This window comes from Acinonyx jubatus, chromosome B2 (assembly GCF_027475565.1).
Source record: "Acinonyx jubatus isolate Ajub_Pintada_27869175 chromosome B2, VMU_Ajub_asm_v1.0, whole genome shotgun sequence".
NCBI lineage: Eukaryota > Metazoa > Chordata > Mammalia > Carnivora > Felidae > Acinonyx > Acinonyx jubatus.
The window spans coordinates 31188924-31209999 of NC_069385.1; the positions used below are offsets into that span (position 1 = coordinate 31188924).

The window sequence follows — 21076 nt, forward strand, 5'->3', positions numbered from 1 at the left end:
GAGATTAAGAGGGTAGGGTCAAGGATAACTAAAGGAACATTAACTCAGTAAAAGTAATCTAAGTAGAAAATATGTACCTTTAGGAGTTTAATGAAAGTAAGGGGTTAGTAAGAAGACAAGTGACTTAATTCTTGTTTACAGAAACCAAGATATTACACAGCAGCAAGAAGCTCAGACCCTAGACCACAGTTGGTACCTTCCCATGATTAACTATAGTTTAAAGCCTAGCATTGGAGGTGGAAGACTTTAAAAAGTAAGGAGAGTTTAGGGCTAGGGCTAGCGCAGTAATTCATGTACAAACATTGTGCTTAGAAAAAGAAAGAAAGAAAGAAAGAAAGAAAGAAAGAAAGAAAGAAAGAGAAAGGAAGGAAGGAAGGAAGGAAGGAAGGAAGGAAGGAAGGAAAGAAAGAAAGAAAGAAAGAAAGAAAGAAAGAAAGAAAGAAAAAGAGAGAAAGAAAGAAAGAAAGAGAAAGAAAGAAGAGAGAAAGAAAGAGAAAGAAAGAAGAGAGAAAGAAAGAAAGAAAGAAAGAAGGAAGGAAGGAAGGAAAGAAAGAAAGAAAGAAAGAAAGAAAGAAGAAGAAAGAAAGAAAGAAAGAAAGAAAGAAAGAAAGAAAGAAAGAGAAGAAAGAAGAGAGAAAGAAAGAAAGAGAAAGAAAGAAGAGAAAGAAAGAAAGAAGAAAGAAAGAAAGAAAGAAAGAAGAAAGAAGAAAGAAGAAAGGAAAGAAGAGAAAGAAAGAAAGAAAGAAAGAAGAGAGAAAGAAAGAAAGAAAGAGAAAGAAAGAAGAGAGAAAGAAAGAAAGAAAGAGAAAGAAAGAAGAGAGAAAGAAAGAAAGAAAGAAGAAAGAAAGAAAGAAAGAGAAAGAAAGAAAGAGAAAGAAAGAAAGAAGGAAAGAAAGAAAGAAAGAAAGAGAAAGAAAGAGAGAAAGAAAGAAAGAAAGAAAGAAGAGAGAAAGAAAGAAAGAAAGAAAGAAGAGAGAAAGAAAGAAAGAAAGAGAAAGAAAGAAGAGAGAAAGAAAGAAAGAAGGAAAGAAAGAAAGAAAGAAAGAAGAGAGAAAGAAAGAAGAGAGAAAGAAAGAAAGAAAGAAAGAAAGAAAGAAAGAAAGAAAGAAAGAAAGAAAGAAATCATCGAAGTTGCAATGATCTCTAAAGGAGAACTGATATAGGTTAGGTATGACTCTGGAGACACAGAAAACAAAATCCTGGAAGGGACAAATCCTCAGAATTTGAGGCCAGAATGGGTATTAACAGGGAGAAGAATATGGTTTCGAATAAAGCTGACAAGTCTAGAAGGATACTGTTGGTTTTGGCTGAGAAGTTATTTTGGAAGACTTTAGAGGGTGATCTGGGTTGAGTGGCTGGGCTAGGAGCCAGATTGTAGGGATTTGAGGAGAGAGAACCAAACTTGTGTTTTCAATGTTCTAATAAATGGCATTTCAAAAAATGTATTTAGACCTGGGGAAATTAATGCTAACTTGACTTCAATTTATGATAAGGATGAGCAACCCAACAGGCCAAGCCGGATTCATATACACCCCTAAACTTAGCAGTAGAAGCCCTTCCTCTTTCCACTCCTCCTCTGCAACAACCAATTGTCTGCCTATACTCCCTTCCATAATGCTTTGAGGAGGACACCCTAGAGTAAACATATTTGAAGTGAGTGTCAGCTTCATATATTGTAGTGATTAAAACCTAGAGAACAGGAACTGAGTCGTAAGAAACAAAGAGGTCACTGAGGTGTGCTGAGCAAAGCAGAGACTTGAGGTGGGAAAAGATGAAGAGAGGGCGGTAAGAATATGCCGGATGTCAACACAATTTTCTAATTGTTTGTATCTCTTCCTTGGAGAGAATCCAAATCCTTGGAGATTTCTGTGGATTTCATAGTTAGATACTCTCCTCTCAAAAACAGATGTTCACTCTTCACATACTTGATGGCATTTGGGTATTGTGTCCTCCAGTCAGTCGGATTCGACTGCTAGATTCATTTGTCTTCCAGTGATAGGATTGTTTGGAATGGCATACCCAAACACCAAATAAATTCCATTGGCTCCAACAAATATTCGTTCAAGAACAAAAACAGATACAGGGAGTGCCCAGTTCGTGTCTCAAGGAGTTTCAGAACTCAGAAGGATCTCTTGCTGTTCCCTTCAAGTATAGAGTTCTTCTTTTTCCTTATTTCTGTTGTGGTTGTTCATGTTTTTTGTTGTTGAAAGAAAACCCCTGAAGGCTGAATTGTTTTTCAAACTATGTATTTGTCTTTTACTGTTCAGAAATTCCTATTTCTAGTCTCCGACTCTCTTTTGGGGTAGGCTGAGGATGGAAAACTTGTAAATATTCTGTCTAGTCATGGGACCATGAACAAAAAGTCTACAGAAATATCAGGAAAAATCAAATGTAATTATAGCATGAAAACATATAATTCCATTAGTGACGCTCTCTGCTTTTGAGGAATGTTCACTGATGCAAGACAATAAAACTGAACTCCACACTACTCCATTATGTTTCTGATGATTACTGCCCTAAAGATATATATTTCAGATGGGGATTCAGAAATGTCCTATTTAAAAGACTTTCCTTCTGGAGACTCGGTTGGTTAAATTCTTCTATGATTTGGCGATTTTTCTTTTTTAAGTTTTAAACGAAATGACTGAATTTCTTATATTCATGTCTCACATTCTTTGCACTTATAGATCAGATTTATGGGGCTGGGAGAAAACATACTGTTCCTCTTTGATTGCTACTTTCATTGATTCCACGCTTCTGAAGTACATAACTCTCTACGCTACCCATGGTAGGCAAATCCATGAAGAATGCATTTTGTGCATCTGATAAGCATGCGAACACAATTTTTAAAAAACCAACAAGAATTCTCTAACAAGTAAGCATACCGTATGGTATGATGAAAACTTGATTTGAGCACCCCACTGGAGGAATGCAACCCCACGGCACGAGAAGGAGCTGTGCACTGGGTTTCAGGCTATGGACGATTCCACATGACACTCTAGGGCCAGGACTTAGTAGGCATTTTGGCAAAATATCATTTGTTCGCTGGGAAAGTTTAGGTGTGAGATTTGCCGGAGTGTGAACTCGCTGTATTTTACTAAGGTTTCCAGAGAACAAGGCCTGTTGAAAGGGGGGGGGGGGGGGTGTTGCGTCAGCCATGCCAAAGGCTTGGCGCAGATGGGTGAGGGACAGTCATGTCACGAGCCAAGGAAAACCATGTCTGTAAGAAGTGTTGATCTTGTTTCTAAGAGAATGTTTAGTGAGGGCTTACTTTCAAATATCGAGCTTCCCACCCCCATCCCCTGCAGCTTACTGAGTCACTGCAGATTACAGGACCCCATTTTTCCAGCTAAGGAGCTCCCAGACGTAAGAATCCAGGAAAGATGACCAGTGATTTGGTGGAGGGAGCCTTAGCAGGATCTTCGTAATGGCGGGCACGCTCTGCTTTGCCAGACTACTGTGAAGGGGCTGCCAGAGCCAGAAATTCCGTGGTTTTACCAGGCATTTGAGAGTTAAACATACTTCTGGACTGAACCCAAGTTTTATACAGAGATGTTTGCTCATTTTCATTAGATGTTTGTGGAATTATGGGCACCTTATGAATCAAGAGTTACTGCCTCTTTTAAGTTTAACTGTAGTGCGTGCTGAGTTTAGGGTCTGAAATGAAGTGATGGGGAAAGCAGGATAATAAGGGCACTCGCAGGGTTTTGTGGAAGCCCTGATACATATTAGACATCTATAACAATTCTAGTAGGTTCCAAGTGTCTACAGCAGAGTTTAACATGGTGCAAACTGAACTCCTGCCAGTTTACTCTGTGTACTGCTCTATGAAAATACTTAAACTATTCCCAAGACATTTTAAGGGAGAGAGGGAGAGAGAGAGAAAGGCAGGGAGAGAGAGAGAGAGGGAGGGAGGGAGGATGAAGAAAACGAATAACTCTTGGCCCTTAAATGTGTGATTCTAAGCCAGATGTTACCAGTATTTAACCAAGTCAGGATCAAGTACGGCACTTCTCTGTATCAAAATACTAATGCCTATTAGCCATGTTAGCACAGAGCATAAATTGGAGCCAGACTGTCTGTCTCGGGGCCTCTGCCCTGCACTGGGCCATCAGCTGGAATCCCTCCTCTAGGGACACAATGTAAAAATATCTCAGGAGAGGCAGCAATTATGTATTTTTAAAGAAACAGGGAGTTTTTTTTTTTTTTTTTTTTTTTTAAAGAACCAAAGCTCTTGGAACAGTTACTCCTTTGGGACAGGATGCACATTTGTAGACTTGTGGGCACAGAGGCAGAGGATATGTGCAAATTCACCGCAGAAGAAGGAAGAACACTAGTGCTATGAACTAAGGTAGGGACAACTTGTGGGTTCGTGAGGACGCATGAACTCTTCTAATCAGTGACAAGGGATGAAATGAAACTCAGTCATGAAGCGGAAGGAATATTTTTCGATTGAGATGTTTCTCCATGACGGACAGGCGGTGGGCTGAAGGGTTCTCCGGGCGGCAGGGGAGATGGGGAGGTAGCTCAGTCGGTTGAGCGCCAATTTCGGCTCAGGTCATGATCTCATGCCTCGTGAGCTCAAGCCCCGCGTCGGGCTCTGTGCTGACAGCTCAGAGCCGGGAGCCTGCTTCAGATTCTGTGTCTTCCTCTCTCTCTGCCCCTCCCTGCTGGCGCCATGTCTGTCTCTCTCAAAAATAAATAAACATTAAAAAAAAAAGAGTTCTCAAGGGGAATGGGAGAATGGTCTCCGGAACATCCATTTCGTTAACACATATTCACCGAGTGTCTACTATGTTCACATTCTGGGCAGAGAGCAGAGAATCGACTAAGCAAAGTTTCGGCCCTTGTGGGATTAATATTATTCGTGGATGAGCTACCTAACAGACAAAATCCAAATAAATATACAGCATGTCGGGTGGTTAAAAAAAATAATCAGGGTCAGCTGATGCAGAAGGCTCTGGGGATGGGTAGTGATGGCTCATTAAAATGAAGTTCAGGGAAGGCCTTTCTCAGGAGGTAACAGTGGAGGGTAACAACCTGAAGAGGGTGACGAAACCAGCCATGCAGAGAAGAGGAAGAAAGCAGGTGCGGAGGTGAGAGTAAGTCCGTGTGCGGAGCCGTGTGCGGCAGAGGAACACAGGTCAGGAAAGTGAAGTGGAGCAAACATTTGAAGAAAGAGGGAATGCTTGGGGTGGGTGGTGGCTCAGTTAGTTAAGCGCCTGACTTCTGATTTCGGCTCAGGTCATCATCTCACAGTTCATGAGTTCGAGCCCCGTGTCAGGCTCTGTGCTAACAGTGTGGGGCGTGCTTGGGATCCCCTCTCTCCCTCTCTCTGCCCCTCCTCCCCGCCCCCCATCAAAATAAATAAAGAAATAAACTTAAAAAAAAAAGAGGAAGTGCTCAACTGGTTTCAGACACAGGTGAGAAGCCCCAACACGATAAACCAGGAATCTGGCAAGGTTATTTCTCAGACCTGAAGGGACAAGCCGGTAAAGAAGGCGGCAGCTGGAAAATGGGCTCCGGAGGCTCTTCTGGTGATGGTACTATTACAGCATGAAATATGACAAAGAGAATAATCCAGAAGAGTGGGGCACTGGGGACTCAGGCACCAAAGAAGCTGTTTCCAGAGTGGATTTATTGGGTAAGTACAAGGTCTGGACCAAGGACATGAGCGGAGAAAGCAAAGAATATGCCTATAGTGTGAAGGTGAAGCAACTTTTTCCAATATTTCATTTTGTTTCCCCCCCCCCCCCACCCAGGGAGGGGGGTTTTGTGCAGAACTGAGGGGAGGGGCAGCTTTGAAGGTCTGAGGAGAGAAAAGGTTTGAAACAGCCAGCCGGAAGAGTTAATGAACCCAAGAGAGTTGGGTCTACTTGAGATCTGTGGTCACAAGCAGCTGTTGAGACACAAGTAGAGACTTGGGTGGGGTTTTTTGCAACGGAGTCTGATGCAGAAAAAGAAGGATAAGAATAGCAAGGCTTCATGCAAAAGTGGGGTTCCAGGGACATCTTGGGCTGCCGGGATGATGACGTCTAAACCCAGAGGCTCTCAAACTTGACCACACATGAGAAACACCTGTTTAAAACTCCCACTGCCCACATCATACCTCACACACCAATGAAATCCTCTTTTCAGAGGTGAGATCTTATGCATCAGTAATTTCAAAGCTCTCCAGTGATTCCGATGTACAGGTAAGACAAAATCAACAGATTAGCACCTTGCTGCTCAAACGTATGGAGGCAGAATTTGTAGTTTGAAAAGATCGCCAAGTGACTCATACGCATATTAATATTTAAGAAGCACAGATCTAAGAATGCCCATGAAGATCTGGGACAGTAGGAAGACCACAGCTGGTATGATCGTCTGGTTTCCCAAGAGTTAAGTCTCTGGGTTGCCTCCAAAGGACCCTAAGACCTGAGTCAGTCTGATCACGGAGTAGAATGCCGGTTCAGTTTCATTTTCTGGGAACTGGGCTTCCCTAAGTTATGAGTAAGAGTACATTGCTCCAGTTCACTTCCATAAAGATTACCTGTGGACTTAACTTTAGGGACCAAATGGCCCATTGTGACTCTTAGTCACATAGCCAGATCCCTGCTAAGGAGCTGGTAAAAGGGAAAAACTAGCTATTCTTTTGCTCTGATTAAGAGGATTTGTCCAAAATCCAAGGGTTTGATGTAAGCAACATATCTGTAATTGAACAGTAGTCAATAGTAAGCAATCAGAAGCCACGATGGAGGCATCACGCCATTTATCTACACTACCAACTCTGTTGCAATTAGAAGAGAATCTGATAGAGTACAGCTCACCCAAATCTGTTAAACTAAGGACAGAATACATACACTTCAAGGGGGATTACAGCAGTAGTAACATGCGATGCTTACAGCTGCTATGCTATACTATTGCTATTGTGGAGACTCTGGATCAATGGGATTTGTTTAATTTTTATTATTTTTGGCCCTTGTAGCCAATCATATGCCATAAGTACTTGTAGACACAAAAACAGTATAGCATTACTTTTGTAGTACATAGCATAGCAACCGGGTGGGAAGGAAGTAATCAAGTTGGTGAGAATGGCCATGGGAGGGTGAGCTGGGAAGCTCAGGACTGACAGCGGAGAGGAGGGGAGAGACGACAGCGAACACACCCAATAGGGGCGGCTTCTAGACTCGGCGGGGAAAGGTGAGTGGTACATGAGAGGAAGGTTGTAGAGAAGAGAGGTGAGATGTGAACCTAGAAAATGGAGTTGTCGATTTAAGGAAATTTAAGGGATGTTAATAATCTAATCTGTCCTCTCCCCCTCCTCAAGATGTAAGACTGAACGAGATTATAAACTGAGATCATAAACAGGGACTAAACTTTCAAGGGAGGTTATAGAAGGCTCCTCTAGAAGATTCTGTTTTTAAGAAACTGATTACCACTCATCTTTCTGGTATATTAGTTTCAAGTGAGTAAATGTGGTGTTCCTTCAAGATCTTTCCCTTTTCTCATGTACTCCCAGCAATAACTTGGTAAGGCTGGTCCTCAATAAAGGTGAGCACAGTGTTTGGCTACTTATGGTGTCACCTAGAGCCACTGAATCCAATAGAAAAAAAAATTCTCTGAAGGGAACATATACTCAACAGAAGAGTAATGTAGAGCTCTACAAGAGGAGTTAGTAGGCAGAACTGTCTCTCAAACTCCCTATGACACAGTCTGAGAAATGTCATAGTCTCTGACTTGGTGAGAGTCATACACATGTACCATAATTATGTACACGCTATTCACGTACACATATGTACACCCAAATACACGCACTGTGAGCAACCATGTAACACACTATCGAATTTTTGAGGCTTGCAAATTCTGTACTCACTCTCTTCGTATGTGCCTGCGCTTTCCTACAACAAGCCGAGTATCTCACATTATGAGATAAAACAACGGATATAAATATATGCAAATTTCTTTTTTTTTTAATGTTTATTTTTGAGAGAGAGAGAGTGAGAAAGAGCACAAGCAGGGGAGGGGCAGAGAGAGACAGAGAGAGAGAGACACAGAATCTGAAGCAGGCTCCAGGCTCCAAGCTATCAGCACAGAGCCCCTACACGGGGCTTGAACTCATAAGCCGTGAGATCATGACCTGAGCTGAAGTTGGGTGCTTAACCGAACAAGTTACCCAGGTGCCCATATGCAAATTTCTTTAGAAAACATTCAGTTTTCCCCAAATTCAGCTTCCCAACATACAGATTTCCTTGAAACCAGATGAAATAGGTTACCCTGTAGACTGAATGTTTATCCTGTGGTAGGCAATGTGGTGACTTTTAATGCATCAACTCACTAATCCTTCCTAATCACATTATTAATTTTACTATTCGCCCTTTTTTATATGGAAGGTCACCAAGGCTTCCGAAGCTTAAATAAGCTACCAAAATCACATCGTAGTGGGAGGGAGAGCTAGAAGTCAAAGTCAGGTTCATTCTCCCTCCAAAGCCAGAATGCGCTAACCATTATCCCAAGACAGAGGGTAACCTACACTGGGGTTAACACTGCCCTTAGGGTGGCCTCCAATCCATGGCGCCAACACTTAATTCTAATCACTTTCTTTAAATCATGTTGCTTGTCCTTAGTTGGCATGCACATAAGTCAATATTTATCTTCGTGACTCTCCTAAAATTTAGCTGGTGCCATTTCAGAAATCTTTCTATATAAGTGTGTGTACACAGTTTAATATAAAAATAACCAACTGATTTGTATTGATGGTCATATTATTTCCCCAGTGCTGCTCTTATATAAAATGTTGCTACAATGCACAAGTAGTTCGGGAAGCCTGAATTTCAATTTTACAATACTTTTCCCTGACTTGGGCTACTTCCTCTGCATCCTCCTCCATTCTATGGAATAACTCTAGAGAATCATGGCTTCATAGAGTGTGCCACATTAATGCTCCAAAGTGAATCAAATCCCTACATCCCTCCCTTCACCCCTCCTCCAAAGAAGAGGGATTACTACAGTTGATCAAGTAACATAATATATGCAAATAGAGAACAGGAACAATCTTCACAAACTCTAACAGATGATGGATGAGATGATTCCCTGTCCATGTCCTGCCAAATTTACAAACTCCTATCTGGAGTTTCTGGCAAAAACTATACAGGCCAACAGGTGCTCTGCTGTAAAGCCCATCATCAGCTTCATCAGTAGCAGAACTGAAACACCCACATATCTCACCCGCCATCGAGGTAAATACGAAGGAACTGTTCTGCTTGGGAAGAGAGTGGCTGACAACTGAACACAGTCAAAAAGTGATGGCGGTTTTAAGGAAGATCCTGGGACAATTCACAATATTATTTACTTATACGTGGAACTAGGATTTTCCAGAAGGTTTTTTTTTATTCATATGCAAAAGTTAGTTACACAGGGCAATTTATGAGTAAAAGGGCATTCCTAAATTATTAGGTTAACATGCATTTTATTTTTATAGGTGGTGGGGGGGAAAAAACATGAGACCAAAAGAATGCAGAAATTAAGAATGTGTCAGAGAGATGTGGGTTCTGACTGGCCGTGCCACTTACGGGCTACGTGACACAGTACTAACCACACAGGGTGATGATGAAAGTGAAGGAGATAATGCATTTAACAGGGACATGGAGCAAAATGTCAGGCACATACCAAGAATTCAAAAATGGTATTTATTTTTTATGGGTGACAGAAAGAGAGGTAAGTAGGTAGGTAGGTAGGTGTGGTTATGTCAGGACATGATTTCCTATCTCTGGCACTTACGTTTCCAGCTCCCAGCTCGCTATTTTTGAGGCCACTATAACACCGCTTCATACAAACACTGACCTCTGTGTGTCCAGAAATAACTGCCCTTAGTCATTTCTCAGTTGGGGGAAATGGTGTGTATTTTTAAGTTCCTCTGGCCTAGGATGTGGATGACAGCTTTCAGAGCCGAGTGTTACTTTTATACATGTACATTATCTCATTTAATCCATCCGGTAACCCCAGGAAGGAAACGGATTATAACCGTTTTCAGATGGAACAGGCTCACAGGTGAAATGACTTCCTAAGGCACGTCCAGAACAGTATTTCCTTCTAACTTCCAGCCGGATGCTCCTTCAGCTGGATTACTGCCTTACAGCACCCAGGACCCTGGAAACCATTCTGGGGTGACTGAGAACAGTGGGAAAGGATCGGCTACAAGAGAAAAGTGCAGTTTCTCCAGCCCCTCAACATCCACATTTTACCTAGAGCAGGTCTGCTTTTGTATTGATAGAAAGATGCTCGGTGTGACATAGTTTGTGCACAAAGGATTCTCAGGCTAGAAGAACTGAAAAATTACTGTCCTACAAAAATGTTACACTCTAAAAATGTGTGCTGCGGAAACGAGATTCACGTAACAAATGAAAAGGACCGAAGACATTGACAATTTCAAGCTTAGACAACCATTAGGTGGTAGCAGGGTTGTTTTTTCCTCTGCGGAAATAATGGCCCTGTTCACCTCTGCTATTAGCAGTGCAAAGTCCTTCTGAATTGTCAATGAATCACCAGTGTGACCTCATTTCAGTCCTCAGTCCTCAAGGTCATTACTGAAGACACTGGGGCACTGAGGAATTAAACCCGGTTACAAAGGATTCTCAACTGTAGAACACCTCAAGACCTCTAACACGATGATGTGACCATCAAATGCAGGTATTCCCTACATCTTTTTGGCCATCAGCCTATCCACAAAGACTATCAATTAACATGTTTCAGATCTCATTTTTGCAAGAAAAAAGTTGGGGAAATACTCTATTCTAGTGGTTCTTAAAGCATGGTTCATCAGCTTCAGTGGATGTTTATTCCAAATGCAAAATCTTGGGCCGCCCCCCCCCCCCCCGCCCCAGATCTACAGAATCAGAAATTCTGGGCGTGGGACGCAGCCATCTGTGCTTAACAAGTCCTGTGGGTTTATGGTGACTCACACACACGTTCGAGAAACACTGTTCCAGTCTAAGCCCCTACCACTTCTTACTTACTGCTCAGAAGCCTGCTCTCCACACAGCAGCCAGTTCTAAACCATCATGTGCCCACTCAGCCCAAAACCCTCCAACACGCTGCACCTAGAATAAATCCCCAGTGCCTTGCGGGAGATGACACGGCCCCCTGCTCACCACTCTGTTCTTACCCTGGGTCAGTCCCTTCCCGGTTTACAACCTTCCAGCCACACTTGTTCATATTCCTGGAACAGTGGAAGACTCTTCCTGTGGCAGGGCCCTCCTGTGCCCTCTGCTTGGAATGCTCCTCCCTGCTCTCCCCTTCCCCGGACATCTGCATAACTAGCTCCTTCTTGAAATTCGGGTCTCAGCATCATCACCTCCAGGGTCAGCCCCTCCTCCCCCAGGCCACTCTCTACATGACCCAGGTTCATTGTCTTCACAGCAGTTATTACTATCTGCAATGATTTTGTTTGCTTGTTAAGCTCCCTGAGAGCAGGATGGGGGTCTTCCTTGCGGTAAGTAAATATTTGTTAGATAAATACAGTCCCTCGTGTCCCCATTTCCACTTGTGGTGTGTGGTGAGGTTGAAGCTCCCCAAAGCCCTCTTGGTCCCCTCTGAATGACCCCTGAGCTGTGTGTGGTCTCCAGCTTCAAAAGATGGGTCTGACCTAATATCCCTTATTTAGCTATTTCTCGATATGCCAAGATATTATTGTCTTCCTGGCCAACAGACCATGCCAATTTCCTCTGATGTTAAGAAAAATGTCAACGATCAAATGCCTTTTAGAAAAATATAAATAATAATTCAATAAATAGGGTCATCTAAGTTGTTTTGCATAAAATTCAGGAAGGGTCCTCTCATTTTGATGAGAAAAAATAGAGCCTTAAACAAATTTTTCTTTTAATTTCCTTAAATTGTCCTGAGTAAAACATTATTCGACACGGTCAGTTCCAACAGGCTCCCCTCCTGTGAGAAGAGTGTAAAAATGCAAGGACTTAGCTATAAGACGGACCAGGTTTCCAGTAGATGCAACAGCATTTATCATTTCGTGCCCTCGGTCAAGTTTCCCGACCCCTCATAGCCCTGGGTTTCTGCATCCATCCAACCTGGATCACAAGAAGTTTCAGCAGAGTCTTCCAGAGAATTAAGTGGGATAACAATCGTGAAAGCGATCAATCACAATTTTTTTGAGTGTTAATTCATGCCAACTGTTCTGCTAAGTCCTTTAAACATGTTTTCTCTTTAATTCTTATTCACGACAGGCAGTACTTTTCCCATTTTACAGAAATTGAGGCTGAGGGATTAAGTAATTTGCCTGAGATCAGAGAGCTACAAGCATCAGCACTGGGTTTTCAAAGTCAAGTTTATTTAACTCGAAGGTTCTGGTCCTTAACCATTATCCCTACTGCTTGTGAAATGCCAAATACAGGCTCCATCTACCACACGGTAGGTATTTTACAGATGGAAGGTTATCTTCCCTAAACTTTCAATAGTGCCCCTGATTCTTTTCCCATTCTGTGTTGCCATGAGGTACTGATATCTGTCTGCCACAATCCATTTCACTGAATGTTTCTTAGGTTTTGCTTCATTTTTAAAAAATTAATTTTTTTAATGTTTTATGTATTTTTGAGAGAGAGGGAGAGAGAGCGAGCGAGAGCAGAGGAGGGGCAGAGAGAGAGGGAGACACAGAATGTGAAGCAGGCTCCAGGCTCTGAACCGTCAGCACGGAGCCCAATGTGGGGCTCAAACCCACCAACGACAAGTTCATGACCTGAGCCGAAGTCAGGCACTTAACCGACTGAGCCCCCCAAGGCGCCCCGCTTAGGTTTTACTTGTGGATGAAAAAGTATCCCAATCATCTGAGGGAAGATAACTCAAATTATTTCAGCTTGAGGAGAACTCACATAACTACCTACACAGTACCTCACTAATTGTCCTCACTCTTTTTAGTATATGTCACATATTGCATCCATGGCAGACGGATTGTGTATGCTGTGTGATGTGCTGTAGCAGAAACGAGATGGGCTATGGAGTCAAATAGTCCTGGGTCATCTCTGCCACTGACTGGCTGTGTGACTTTGCACATATTTTATTCCCTGAATATGCTTCCTCCCCTAGAGACGGGGAGAACCACCTCTCTCTTGCAACTGTTGTGACACTTAATGCCTGGCACACTGGGGGCACTAAATAACATTAGTTGCCCTCCTCCCCTCACTTTGCCCCGCACCTTCTGTGAGCTCTGCTATTTAAAACAGAGAGGGAGGCAAACCATAAGAAGCCCTAAATACAGAGAACAAACTGAGAGTTGATGGGGATGGGGAACACGGGTGACGGGTATTAAAGAGGGCACTTGTTGGAATGAGCACTGGGTGTTATATGTACATGACGAATCACTGGGTTCTACTCCTGAAGTCAAGACTAAATTGTATGTTAAGTAACTTGAGAATTAAAAAAAAAAAAAAGAAAGGAAAGGAAAAGAACATGTCTCTATTCTGTATTCCAACAAAGCTTTTTGACAGTATTTTAGGATAACGAAGCTTGTGCGTGAAGTGAGCCCTGCATGTCCGGGTGGGCGTCCAGGGAAGCGACACGGTTATTTCAACGATGCACCAGTGCTGAGGGAAGCATGGGCATTTTGCTGTTAAAACTGCTCTTAGAACCAGTCTGAAAGGCAGCTCGTTATTAGATTTTTTTTTTTTGTGGCTCTCCACCCGTCTCTGCCTCATTACCGGTGCCCCTTCTTATCCCAAAGGGAAGTCCATATTCAGTTCTGGGATGGGTGCCACTTTATGATATTTTTGAGAAAAAGAAAAAAAAACTATATATATATACATATATATATATATGTATATATGTATATATATATAGTCACATTTTGACCAGGCTGCTTATTTATCACCTGGGGTTCAAATGATCTTACTAGTATTTTAAAGGTCAAAACCACCACAAAAAGGATGAAGATTTGAACTGGGAAAACACTTTAAAAATCTCAAGGTCATTCCAAAAGATGAGTTCCACCACTGATCTGACACAATGGAAGCAACATGGATATCTGGGTAAAGCCTCTAATGGTGACTATTTTGAAGGGAACTTTATTTGGATTCGTATGTTCAAGTTAGATTATTTTAAACATTGATGTAACATGAAACTTGGCCATATAAAAATATTGCAATCAGTTCAGCAGGATTTACCATGTATTCCTCAGAAGCCAAAACTATTCCAGAAGAAATGCTTTAGATTATTATCTGGAAACTTTATTTAGACTGTATACTCTACCAGTAATAGAATTTTGAGTGTGCACCCCCAATTTATATACAGCTAATTTACTCATATATTATATACATATTCTTTAATTGATAATAATATGCATGTGTTTACAAAGTATGTGCATTATGAAACATATAACAACACAAATTGCAAGACAAAAGTGTGTGTGCGTGTGTGTGTGTGCATACACACTATTTTCTTTCCTTATTTCAATGAAGCATCTTGTGTATATCTCGCATATATGCATACATTCTGCTCTGGAGACCACTGTTTTTTTTTTTTAATTTTTTTTTTCAACGTTTATTTATTTTTGGGACAGAGAGAGACAGAGCATGAACGGGGGAGGGGCAGAGAGAGAGGGAGACACAGAATCGGAAACAGGCTCCAGGCTCTGAGCCATCAGCCCAGAGCCTGACGCGGGGCTCGAACTCACAGACCGCGAGATCGTGATCTGGCTGAAGTCGGACGCCTAACCGACTGCGCCACCCAGGCGCCCCTGGAGACCACTGTTTTTAATGAGGATGACTGTCATAAAGGGGCTAAGACCTCTTTTTCTATATGGCTGGTAAGCAAAACTGTTCCCTTACGTAGCTGTTTGGTCACATATATTACCTACACTAAAAGTCACATACAACGTAGATTCATCAAGAGTGCGGTAGTTGTATATTTCAAGTAGGAAACACTTGAGCGCAATTTCATCATTACTAGCAAGGCTTAACAAACTTGCTAAAAATTGTGTGTTGGGCTGACGTGAGACCCTAAGAAATAATGTAACACTATAAAGGCACAGGGAAGGCATTTCTGTAAGTAGAATATGTTAAAAGAACCAAAGTTAGATAACTTTGAATATGGTAATTGACTCTAGTCAGAATATGAATCCCATAGAGTCAGAGATTCACCTAGCAATGGCCTGAACCATTGTGTTTCCATCTGACAAGCACCCTGGAGGTACACTGATCTTTGTCACGGCACCTACACAGCGAACACCAACGCGGTCCTAAGAAGCTAGCCAACCAACCGTGAAAAGCATGGCAGGAAAGAAGGAAGGGGAATCTGTCTCTGAATGTGTGTGTGTGTGTGTGTGTGTGTGTGTGTGTGTGTGGATGTGATTTGCTGTTCATATGCTTATTCAAAGTTACAAAAAATACTGGTGTTCCTAAATCCAAAGGATCTCTCAGACAAGAGATTACTTCCTTACTTCAACTGGCATTCTATAGCAACATTTAGTTCTGAAAGTTTCCTTATTAGAGAGTAAGATATGATTTTATAATATTGAAAGCCCATTTTAATTTACAAAATAATTTTTCTAAGATGATTATGTCAGAGTAATGAGCTTGCTCTTGATGTAGAAAACCCAAAGGCATCTTGAAGAAAGAAAACAAATTCAATTTCGAATTACTTTTGTAAAATTCGCCAGTTCTCATCAAAGAACAATGAGCCACTGGAAATCAATTAAGAGCAGATTTGACAGCCTGAAACAAAAACTTAAATGTATTTAAGTTGTGCTAGATTTTTGAACAAGATAAAATTCTAACTGAGTGTCTTGGGGTAAAATTTCTTGATCCCTTACCTTGCCATACTTCTGAGCATAAGACCCTGTGAGCAGTGAGTGGAAAACGATGATGGTTTCATCCAAGTCCCAGACAAATACACGCTGAAGAAAAAAATAAATATCAAACGATCATCAAATTCTAAGGAAACAGAAATCTCTACAAATTGAACACATGTGACTTTGTTGTTGTTGGATATAATCTCAATACCATTTCAGAAAAAGCTGTGCTACTCCATTAATTTTTTTTCCAAATTTGCCACGCACCCCCCCTATAAAACCAGAGGGGTGAGAGTGACACAAGTAATCATAAGCTTAAAAGTCAGATGTCCTAATTTGAATGAATGCTCCCAAATACTTACTTGCAGTGAACGCCCCAAAAGTTAATCTTTCACCTCGTGGATTCATGAGACTTTTCAATTCATGCAAAGAACTAAATTTTTTAAAAGTATTTCAAAAAGTCAGTGAGTGATCCCTAAACAGAAATTGCGAAGTATAGACCTTCGGGTCAGATTAGGCCATCTGATGGGTTGTTTAGCGTGCACAGGGTTTAGAAAGATTTCAAATTATTGATCAGCATTTCAAATTCACGAGATTTCACACAAACTTCAGGGCTCTAGCGGCAGCGGAGAAACTGGAAGATACGATAATGCTGACTGACATTTCACATGGCAGTGATGGGCAGGCCCCCTTAGACTGGGCCAATGTTCCCTAAGCTCCACAGTCTGCTGGCTCCCTGGCCCAGTTCACTCATTTATATCACCTGCTGGGTTCCTGAAGGCCTGGAACGTGCTATTGTCACTCAGCTGAAGGAAATGATTGAAGAGGCACAATGACTACTATTTTATTTTACCAAATCTGGAAATTTAGGTTTTTTTCTTAACTGAAGGTTGCGGTTGAGTAAGAAGTAACATAATATGGTTAAGAATAATTTCTCCTGATGTTTTATAATAAAGATCAACCTGCTCAGTATGGGTATATCTCAAATGAGCTCTCAACCAGAAAAAGATGACACATGGAGACTTTTACAGATATAAAAATGTTAACATGTATCAAATGATTGTTCTTTTCCTATTTTCAGAAGACGACTTTTCCTTTCCATACAGATTAATTTTACCTTTTTAAATTTTATCGACCCATATACACATCTTTTGTTACCTTAATACTACAAAATAGAGTGTCTCTCAGAACATCATCCTACAAACAATGGCTTTATGTTTTAAATTTCCATTTAGGCCAGTTAGAATCAAAAGATGTAATTATCTCAGGCCTAGAATTTGTAAAGTATCATCTTTTTTAAGTTGTTAGTGTTTTTAATTTTGCCATTACAATGGATGAACTCTCAAACTTGGGGTCCACTCATTTCATATCTTTTTTTTTAAGTTTGAAACCTTATGGAACTATAAGGTGTAGAATATGTCATTCAGTAAAATAAAACATCATATTCCACTCTTTGAGGGTAAGTTGGCATACCTCTAGGTCACTGTCAGGAGGTGGGGAGGGATTATTTTTCCGGCCTCTTCCTCGGGACTTTGACCCAGAACTCCTGCAAGTTCTCTCATCGAGGTCTTTGATAGGTGTGGAGGGGCTCTGCACAGTATCAAACTCTCCTAGGAATAACAGGATTTGCATCAACAACAGCACTTCATTTTTAGATCATGTATGAGTCCTTGTTATTAATTATCTTAACAAATCCATATACGTCAGAGAAAGCTCCTCATGACAAAGAAAATTTATAACCCAAATAGACAAAATCGTGATTCTGTTAAAAATGTTCCAGGTCACGCAAATCCCCTGTAGTTTCAGTCTATGTGATCTATTAAACATGAGTGTGTTTTATATTCTGTATGTCCTCACCTTCCCTGTCTCTACCCTTACCCACATATTTATCTACATTTATATCTATTCTCACCTCATGTCAGAGCTTAAAGGAGGAGATGTCTTCTTCTGGATCAATCCCATCTCCCCACCTGCAAATTTGACTCCCAACTGAATCATGCTCCATTAGTTAAACCCTCTCTTATCTTCCTTCCAATGTCTTGCTTTTCTGTGGGCCACAGACAAGTTTAAAATCCTTCCCATGACCTTGCCTTTCTACCTAGAAGGTATCTGCTTGTTATCTTCTCTTTTTAAACTGGTACTCCTTAAAAGAATAGTGCATAACAGTGCTGTCCAAAAGCAATAGAATGTGAGCCACAAATAGAACCACATATATAATTTAGAATTTTCTAGAAGCCACTGTAAAAAATGTAAAGAAACATGTAGAATTAATTTTGTTCACATATATTAACTGACCCAATATAACCACAATGGGATCATTTCAGCATGTAACCAATATAAACAATTATCAATGACATGTTTTACATAATCCCCTCTTCATACAAGGTCTCTGAACTCCTGTGGGTATTTTACACTTACAGCAGACCTCAGCCCGTACTGGCCACACGCAAGTGCTCAACAGCCACGGGTAGCCGATGGTGACAATAGTGGACAGCACATTTGTTGCCACTTCCTGACACTGGATTTGTCATAATCAGTTCACCAAAATTCTGATAAAACTACTCTGACTCAGTGTCCCCGCGAACCACCCAAGTAACAAATGCAATAGACAGACTCGGTCCTTATCTTCTTAGATTCCTGTGCTGTGTTTGATCCTCTTAAACACCACCTCCATAGTGCCATTATTTGGCAGCTGATACCTTGCAGCTTCCCAGTTCTGGAAGCTCTATCAGCAGTCCTTCTCTGTTTAGGAGGCATGGACTCCTTTTCCTCCTTCCATTCCTCGTATGTTGGTATTTAAGAGTTCCAAACTTCGGTCACTCTCCTCCTCATTCCACACCATCTGGGCGACCTAACCCTTTCATAGGTTAATCACCCTCTCTGTGATGACCCACACACAAATCTATAGGTCCAGTGAGGCCACATCCTACAGTGGTTTCAGACTGCACCTAACTGACTTCTCCATGTCCCACAGGGACCTCAAAGACTGACATGTCTAAAGTTGGTGATAGGGTGTCTTATCAGGAAGGAGCACTGAGCAGTGGCAAATCTACGGGAGGGGGTTAAGATAGACTGAGGCAACAGTGAGGTGCCATAAAACCTCACAAGTCACAAGAGTCAGACTTACTCTATGACTTGGAGCACTTCACTCAATCTCTGAGTCCCAGTTTCCTTGTATATGAAAACATGGGCAATCATAGCTACTTTGTAAATTATGGTGGTGAAAATGATACATATTTAATTTGATTTAAATCATATGCATAAAGCAAAAATTTCTAGGATGGTCTGATGGCAAGCTACAATAAATTTAAATGATAACATTTTTAAATATAAAGAAGTTATGACAATTATTCTTCATCATAAAATTAAAGAAAAATAATTATGAAGACAGCCAACCACTTTCTGATTGAAATAACCAAATATGAACAAACTGGATGAACATTTAGGTAGTATTTTTTCTGGAATGTTCCAAATAAATAGTGATTTTTACATAGCTAACCTCTAATTATTTTTAATGGTTATAACATTTTCTTTGGAAAACATTGTGCATGTCAGGACAGCATCAAAAAAAAAAAAACCAAACATGTCCGTGGTTCAAATAATATTTGCTCTTAAAACACTGTTAGCATATTTCATATCATGGGTCTCTGCTATTGACCGTTGAGAATAGACAGTGTAAAGAAAGTTCTTTAGTTTCTGGTTGAATATCACCCTACCTCTAGTAAATCGTGTTTGAGCTTACTTGCACAGGTATTAAATGAGGCTTTAGGTATTTAAACACATGCCAACTTAAAAAATATATATCACACAATTTTTTTTTCTATTTTTAGTTATTTTTTTTAGCCAGAATTTTCTTATGGTTACTATGCTCTGCAAGTCAAATGTTCTTGTTTGGATAAAATACTGATTCAAATTAAGCCTCATTTATTAAGTAAGCTTATAACAATTTTTGGATCGCATCCTATAAAAACTTGTCTTTCTACTCATTACAGACCAATTTTCAGCTGTTAACTATCATGAAGCAGCTTTGTTCTTATAAAAATACAAGAGCTGAAAGGTAAAAAAAAGACTTGCAAAATTCCAAAGCCATTGTGCTCAGTTATGGGTGACTGATTGTTGACTGGATCCATAAAGGAGGAGTTTGGCAGGAACCAGTCAGCTATTAAATGAATGAGGAGCCAGATGCTAAAGAGCAGGAGGAGGAAGAAAGGAAAAGACTGGTCACAGGAAGTGTCCAGGTTTCAATAAAAGTAGGAGCCCTTAAAAGGGCTCTAAGAATTTGGACAAAATATGGACAGAAGTGTTTCGATGAGAGTGCAGGCATATCCTTTTAAGAAAACTATGACGAGTAGCTCCACATTCATGAAACGTTTGGTATGTGCCACGGACTGCCTTCTTCCTTAAAAAGTTTACTGAAATATGTGTTTGGCTCTACTCACTGCTCATTATGCTGCCCGATTCTTCCATTTTACAACCTGGAATGGTTGTTTGCTTTTTCCTTCATGTGGCTAGAACTTCATTATATATGTATACGGCACTTTGGTTATTTGTTAATCAACATTAGGCTATTTGAAGTTTTAGGCAGTTACAAATAAAGCTGCTAGAAACATTTTTGTTCACATCTTGTGGACATAAGCCCCCATTCCCCTAGGGTATATACTCAGAAGTGGGACTGCTGGGTCAGGGGGAAGTCAGGTATTCATCTTCAGTAGACACCAACCACCTTTTTACCAATGTGGTTCTACAAATTCTGACTAGCAGTGAGATTCCCAGTTATTCCACATCCTTGCCAATACTTGGTATTGCTAGCCTTTTTTATATTAGCTATTGTGAGGGTATGTTGGTATCTCACTGTAGTTTCAATTAGCATCTTCTTGATGAATAATGATGCAAAAACACTTTTCTTTCCCCATTTGGGAACTTCTTTTTTATGAGGAAACTGTTTAAATCTTTTGTCCATTTAAAAACTTGGGTCATCTTTTTCTTATTGATTTGTCAGAGCTCTTTATTGTGAAACATTCTTTACACACACCCCCCCCCTTATGTATATATACATATATATATATATTCTTTACATATGTGTGTATACATATATACATATGTGTGTGTATATACAGGTGTGCGTATAAATATGTGTATATGTGTGTGTACACACACACACACACACACACACACACATACAGAAATATATGTATCTGATTTAAATCTCACTTTGAGCCAATGAATTGGGTCCTTCATTACTCTCTTTTAACAATGGGGAAACGGGAAGGTTGTGAAATTTTAAATTAACTTATCAAGATGAAA

The 21076-nt window shown here is 40.7% G+C and overlaps 1 protein-coding gene across 12 annotated transcripts in view; it reads right to left on the reverse strand.

The window, feature by feature from the left end:
* Positions 1-21076, reverse strand: part of EYA4 (EYA transcriptional coactivator and phosphatase 4) — a 311548-nt gene that overhangs the window by 20342 nt on the left and 270130 nt on the right. For all 12 annotated transcript variants that reach the window (XM_015074333.3, XM_027056851.2, XM_053222227.1 and 9 more), the window contains 2 exons: positions 17246-17382; positions 15794-15877 (listed from right to left, as the gene is read on the reverse strand). In XM_015074333.3, coding sequence (XP_014929819.1) covers positions 15794-15877; positions 17246-17382 — 221 coding nt within the window. The remainder of the gene's footprint in view (positions 1-15793; positions 15878-17245; positions 17383-21076) is intronic.